At 37.6% G+C, this 7,209-nt stretch overlaps 1 protein-coding gene across 1 annotated transcript in view; it reads right to left on the bottom strand.

Moving 5' to 3' along the window:
- Window positions 1-7,209, bottom strand: part of Tm9sf3 (transmembrane 9 superfamily member 3) — a 51,728-nt gene that overhangs the window by 31,715 nt on the left and 12,804 nt on the right. Inside the window, exon 3 of the mRNA XM_050146186.1 lies at window positions 1,449-1,591. Within this exon, the coding sequence (XP_050002143.1) occupies window positions 1,449-1,591 (143 nt within the window). The remainder of the gene's footprint in view (window positions 1-1,448; window positions 1,592-7,209) is intronic.

Raw genomic sequence — 7,209 nt, 5'->3', positions numbered from 1 at the left:
AGTTCAATTCCCAGCAACCACATGGTGGCTCACAACCATCTGTAATGAGGTCTGGTGCCCTCTTCTGGCCTGTAGGCATACACACAAACAGAATATTGTATACATAATAAATAAATATTTGAAAAAAATTATAAATAATAATAATATCATAATAGGAGAACTATGAAAGGAATCTGTTTTCACTACAAATGAAGAAAAGTCTTGTTTAATCGGTTCTCCCCATTAAACTATATTCTAAACTATATTAAATTATATTCTGAACTATAAGTTCAGAAATCTTTAGCAAATATTTAGCCTGTCTTCTACCACCCTCAGAGCTGACCACAGAAATGCCTGTCCTATAACACTAATACGATCATTTATACAAAATGCTTATTTTATATACCTAATTAACACAGAGCAGAGTAATAATAATGTATACAAATATCTCTTGAGATTGGCTTTTCTTTTTATAAGACATTGTCTCACTATGTAATCTTGGGTAGCCTCAGACTTGCTAAGAAGACCAGGACGGCTTTAAACTCAAAGAAATCCTCCTGCCTCTTCTTCCCAAGAGATTAAATTTCTCATAAATTTCTTTAATATATTAAATTCTGATCTAATGTGCTCAGTCAATTTTGCTGCAGATAAACAATGATCGGCTAACAATTTTAAGATTAAAAGGTAATTCTTATACATAGAGCATATATCTAGAGACAGAAAAATTTGCAATCAAACATGTTGCCTATGGTAATTGCCTATGGTATTCCTTGGATCTCAAATAATTTAATTATTTAAGTTACTTTTGGACTATGCCTAAATTTGTATTAATCATATCATGTTTCTTCCCCAACAGTATGGATAAGCAAGAGCTAAACAAGAATAATTCTTCAATATTGAATGTTTTGGAAAATGACAAAGGAACCAGTAAAATAAAACACTCAAGAAATTATCATGCCCCTAAAAGCATACTACAGTGGCACATAAAGAGATAATTTTTTAAATATTTATTTATTATGTATACAATATTCTGTCTGTGTGTATGCCTGAAGGCTAGAAGAGGGCATTACAGATGGTTGTGAGCCACCATGTGGTTGCTGGGAATTGAACTCAGGACCTTTGGAAGAACAGGCAATGCTCTTAACCTCTGAGCCATCTCTCCAGCCCCCAAGAGGTAAATTTTTAAAATCCTACTCAGTCCCTCTAGATATATTTAAGAGAAAATAAGCTGTGAAGAAACTAGGGGGAAAGGAAATTTCCAATGTTCCAAGAACCTCTGAATTCCTACAGTCAGAAAAGTTTCACTGTACAGACCTTTTATCGTGAGAGTTTCCTATAAGGTCTGGCAGCATCAGAATGCCTCCAGTAGGAGGAATCATTAAAGACTATTCTGGGGCAAAGAGTAGAAGAACATTTCCACCATGATCTGGAAGACAGGCACCTCACCACACTGGTTATATGAAGTCCTAGTTTGTAACAGAGTACTTACCCCATATTGGTAAGTCATCTATGTACATCTGGTACCAATAGTGATTCTTGATAGCATATACAAATGCATCCCTCTTCTCTTTATCTAAGTCAATTTCACAGTAAGTACCTGGCATCACATCATCTGCAAAGTAAAAACTACAAATTAACCTACTGGCTTGCCAATAGTTACAGGAGATACAGCACAAGAAGAAAAGTCAGCATTTGCTTAAGCTAATGTCTTTCCCCAATAGTCTGGTGAGAAGCATATGGAATCTGAGAAAGTATTTTTTTTTATATCTTCTGTTACCTTAAAATGAAAGATTTTGATCATTTTTATTTTCAAAGATTGCTTTACACAAAGAAAACCCTTATGTAAAGAAAATTATACAAGAATAATAACAAAGTCACTTTAAAATAAAGAAGCTGTTATAAAAACAAAGAACAAAAAAGCTTAAGACACATAAAGAAATCTTAATCTACTGTGTGGGAAAGCTTAAGGATATGAGCCTAAACAGAGGTAACAGTGTAGCTTAAGGTCACCCAGAAACACATTTATTCCAACAGCACAGAACCCCAAGTCATCAGTGGTCACAGAGGTCATGAGGGCTCCTAATAACCCTTCACAATTATTAAGATCACAAGGCTAGCCTCTATCTGATAGGCATTTCTACTTATAAATCACTCAAAAATCCCCTAAAGATAAGATATTTCCATCCCTGATTGCTTGCAAAAATGGTATTTTCGCAATTGTGTCCAGATGGTCTGTAATTTCTAATGTTTAAAAAATGTGCTTGTTTAAAAAAAATTAGATGTCAATCAAAAAGATTAAACTTTTGATATATTACTTAAGCAATTAGAACAATATAAATCAATCTTAACAAGAACCAAAAAAGAATAAATTTTCTTACACTATCATAATGGTAATTGAGAATCTGAAATACAAATTCCCCACAAAAACATGAAAATTCTTAAATATTAATTAACGTTTCTTAAAGATTATAGATGAATGATTAATTTAATGGTTATCTGTATCATTATTTTCTTAAGAACTAGTGATCTAAATTACAATTTTATATTCCAGAGCTTGTCTGAGAAAACAGCTTCCCCTCATTAAGAGATTATTAGCCCAGAGTGGTCCATCAAAATGACAAAGCACACCCTGTCCCAAGGAAGAGGACCGGGAAGACCCAGCTACTCTTCCCCTCGACGCAGAAGAAACTAATGCTGCCCAGGACTTGTACATACATTTTCTTTCTACCTCATTCCTTTTTAGGCAACAAGGAATTTAGGATTTTTCATAATGGTAATATCTAATGCTGAACAATTAAGAGTTAGGAAATAAATTGCTCTAAAGAGTTTTTACAGCAAAATCTAGAATTGTCAGCAGGAGGTACCCCAAAGAGACCTCTATAGTGTGCAATAATGTACAAAGGGCAAGGGCAACAACAGCTCAGAAGAGACAGATGGGACTAAAGAGTCCAGATTTGGAGGGCAAAGGATTGCTGTAGTGGCTGTGAAAGACTCACAGTGATCCTGCAAAGCCATTGTATGCCCACTGTTACAAAAAGGGACTGTTTAAATGGTCATTATCAATGTGGTAGTTTTAAATAAAAAAATGCTGTGATATTCAGTATGCATTTATTCACCTGCATAATGGATTCCCTACAGTTTAACTCCAACTCAACAGTTTCCTAATTGACATACCGTCCTCTTCCCCTTCACTCTACATGACTTAACTACCTGCAGTCCCTGCAAACATATACTCTCTGGCCTATGGAACCTGGGGCTCACACTAATGCTAGCAGGCAGGCCATTCTAAAACCTTTACATCCCACACTTTCTCTTCCACAGAGTAGTCTGATTTCTCACACCCAGACTGCCCCTCTGGCTGAGGTTCCTAGTTTTATCACCAATGTATTGTGGCACTGCAAAATGGTCACTGGTGGGTCATTTTAATGAAACTCCTCTTTCAGACATGAAGGCAAATATAAACATCACAAATAACTTAGCAGCCTGATCGCCCGACCATAATAGCATTCTTCTCTCAGCAGGAACTACTTTGACAACAATGTGTACAAAGATGCCAAATCACCATCCACCTTCTGCATTAACTGGAAAACTAGCCTAAAAAGTCTCTCACCATGAATCACTGGTTGAAAATGACAACAGAGCACACCTCCCTTCAAATTCTAAAGAAAATGCAACTGAGATTTTAGCAATGTAAAAATCTTGAGGGGACAAAAACAAAACCATAAGTTAGCAAATGTTGATACTTAACTTTTCAAAGAGATCACCACACTAAGTAGATCCCAGAACCCAAGTGCTATTGTGTGCCCAATAAAAGTCCAGAAAATAACACTGCAAATACTGAATTCTCTAAGAATGTACCATGCCACCATACTTAACCTTCTCTTTCGATGGTATTACCAAAATGGAAAAGTAGACTCTTACCTCAAATCCAATAGCACTTAGCAAAGTTATCATGAAATCACCATATATGTACAAAGAGATATGGGTAAAATCTTGAGTTCTGGTTTGAGTTCCACTACTCACTAGCTACCTGAACAGAAACAAATGGTTTAACCTCTGTGACCCTCAACTGTGAAACTGAAAACAACTGTGCTGGCTCCTTTGAAGGCTGGAGTGTGAACGTATTCACAGTATTCTTAAGTATTTTTCCCTCCACTCTTGAGAATATCATGAAAGTGTTGTTTCCCCTGCCACAAACCCACCCCCACCCTACCCTGCAAATGTAGATTCACACGAAATTCAGTGCACAATTTCAGAGTGCCCAGGGATGGATCCCTGCAGCCAGACGTCTGGTTAAACTCTACATTCACAGCCCAATACTGTCTGGAATGCAATTACATACTCAATAACATATATTATTTTAAAAAAGCAGGGACTGGAAATACTGGTATATGCACAGTTAACTTTAAAACTAAATAAAAAGTACAGATTAATTGAGCAACCTGACTGGCAGCATAAACCATGTCATTTATTAAATGGCTGCTTGGAAATAGGTATCACGAAATGCCAACTGGGCTTAGTGGTATGACCCTGTAATCCTAGCAATTTGGAAGTTAACACAGAAAGATTGCAAATTCAAAGTCAGCCAGGACTACAGAGTAAGCTCAAAGGCAGGCCATGTAATTTAGCAAGGCTGTGTCTCAAAATAAAAAGTTTTTAAAACAAGGGCTAAAATGTAGCTCAGTGCAAGAGTATGTGCTTAACATTCATGATATCCTCTCCTCAGTTCAATCCCTGACACTAAATAAAATAGTGAAAGAAAGGAGTGATCAGATCACCTTGTAGTAGAGCAGGGGAACTGCATATCCTAATTAGAGTAGTATGTAGCCGCATTTGAAAAATAACAATAGAAGATAAACTCACGAGATGTTATAAGAAAAAAGGGAGAATAAAAATAATTACATATAACTTATTGAGTTAAAAATACTCAAGATACTGACATGTAATAAGCACTATATAAGGACTGAACGTTAAAAAAAAATAACATAGGTAACATGAATTCAATTTTCACTTTCTTATGACAGGATCTCATCATAGACCCCAGGTTGTAGGGAACTCCCAATCCTTCCAATTCATCCTCACAAGTGTTAGAATTACAGGACTGTACAAATACACTTCGTTTAATTTTATATATTTTTAAACAACTTAGATGAATAGAAATTTCCATTTTTATATTCTTCTGTAGACCCTAAATTTTATGTACTGAAACTATACTATGATTAGCAGAAGGTACTAAGGAATCAAAGAACTGACAAGTTTCAGATTCTCATTGTTGGTCTGGTTAAAGCACTGATTGACTGAAACCAACAGAAGACAAACCTAGCAGCAAGTTCCCATACCTCCAGTTTTCAAGGCAAGTTTAAGCACAGGTGGTTTTCTTCTCCCTCCTAAAGCCCCACAAATGCCCATATGATAGAATGTGAGTCCATCGGAAGAGAAAGCAGAAATAGTGATGGTTGTCACTTTCTGTTGCTGTGACGAAACACCGTGTCCACGGCAGCATGAAAGAAGGGTTCATTTGGGCTCACAGTTCCAGGAATAGAGTCCATCACAGCAGGGAAGCATGGCAGCAAGCAAGCATGGTAGCTGGAGCAGAAGCTAAGGGCTCACAGACTGAACCACAAGCTCCAAAAAGAAAGAGCAAACTGAAATGGCTTTGAAGCCTCAAAGCCCAAGTGACATACTTTCTCTAGGAAGGCCATAACCTCCTAAATTCATCCAAACAGCTCCACTAACCAAGGAGCAAGTATTCAAACATCTGAACTATAGGGACCTTCTCATCTAAACCATTATAAATGAAAAGAATAGTTTAATACGTTTTTGGAAAAGGAAAAACAGAATATATCCAGTGACACATAACACAGGGGAAAACAGAATAACAGAGCTGCAGGGTGGGGGGCACCTGACGTCACAGAATGCCTAAGATAGCACAGACCTTGAAATGCAAACAACATATGTTAGGGCTGAACATATAAGAATAATGACAGGCAAATATTTATATGAAATGGACATGATGATAGCTTACACCTTTGATCCTAGGACTTAAGAAGGCAAGAGACAGAAGGACCACAAGTTTGAGGGCTAACCTGGAGTACTTAACAAAATCTTGTATTAAAAAAAAAAAAATCAAGAGCTAGGGATGTCACTCAATTTGATTCCTAGAACTAAGAAGATGAAGAAGCAGAAAATGATGACAACAAACACAATAAAAAAATGGCAAAGAGGACAAGAAATTAGAAGACTGAGAGTCTGGATGCTCATGTTCTTTCCCTACCCATCACACAGCTAGATGAATACCCTCAACGTGTCCCCTGCTGCAGAGACAGGGACAGAATGTCCTTCCTCTGGAGTTTCTAAAGGCTCCAGACTCAGTAGCAGTGGAAACAGCAGAAGTTAGGGACTGAAAACAGGGTGAGGGATTGTCTTCAGTGAAAACCTTTCAACTGAAGAAGCAAATCTGCTACTCCAAGTTCCTTCCCCATCCTTTGGCAGTCAGGACTATTCCACCCAGGCAGATATTCGACTAGAAATGCTGCCTTTGGGAATGAGAGCAGCCAAGCTGGAGAATCACTTAACTTTAAGTACATAAGACTTTAAACAGCACTGACATTTCTCCGTATCTGCAGAACTCTAAATTTACCAAATCACTCAAGGTAAAAAGAAGTACAAAATGTCATCTGTATATTAGGTTAGGATATTTAAAGAAGAAATAATTTAAAAGAAAACTAATATAGTATGTGAAAAGGAAGAATCCCTAGAAGTCACTATTTTTCAACTATTAATGTCCTTTATTATACCATTGAATTCTCAAATAATAGGAAAAGATGCTGGGCAGTAACCTGTCCTAGTTAAGAATACTATCCCAGTTGGGCATGATGGCTCACTCCTGTAACCTCAGCACTTGGGAGACTAAGGCAGAGGATCGAAAGTTCAAAGCTAACCTCAGCAAAGGCCAGCAAGGGATATACAATAAGCTCTAGGCTTAGGCTAGCCTGGGCCACATGGTAACACTTTTACACACAGAGAGACAGAAACAGAGGGAGAGAGAGAGAGGAGAGAGAGAGGGAGAGGGAGAGAGAGAGAGAGAGAGAGAGAGAGAGAGGAACAAAACAAACATAAGAATTACAATCTCTCCTTGGACTTCCCACAGGGCAGGGAACCCTGATTGCTCTTTGGGCTGACGAGGGAGGGGGACTTGATTGGGGGAGGGGGAGGGAAGGGAGGCGGCGG

The sequence above is a fragment of the Alexandromys fortis genome, unplaced genomic scaffold (assembly GCF_014885135.2).
Source record: "Alexandromys fortis isolate MF-2015 unplaced genomic scaffold, M_Fortis_MF-2015_v1.1 scaffold_16, whole genome shotgun sequence".
Classification (NCBI taxonomy): domain Eukaryota; kingdom Metazoa; phylum Chordata; class Mammalia; order Rodentia; family Cricetidae; genus Alexandromys; species Alexandromys fortis.
The sequence above is the reverse complement of the archived record's forward strand: the minus strand, read 5'-3'. Positions and strand labels throughout refer to the sequence as shown.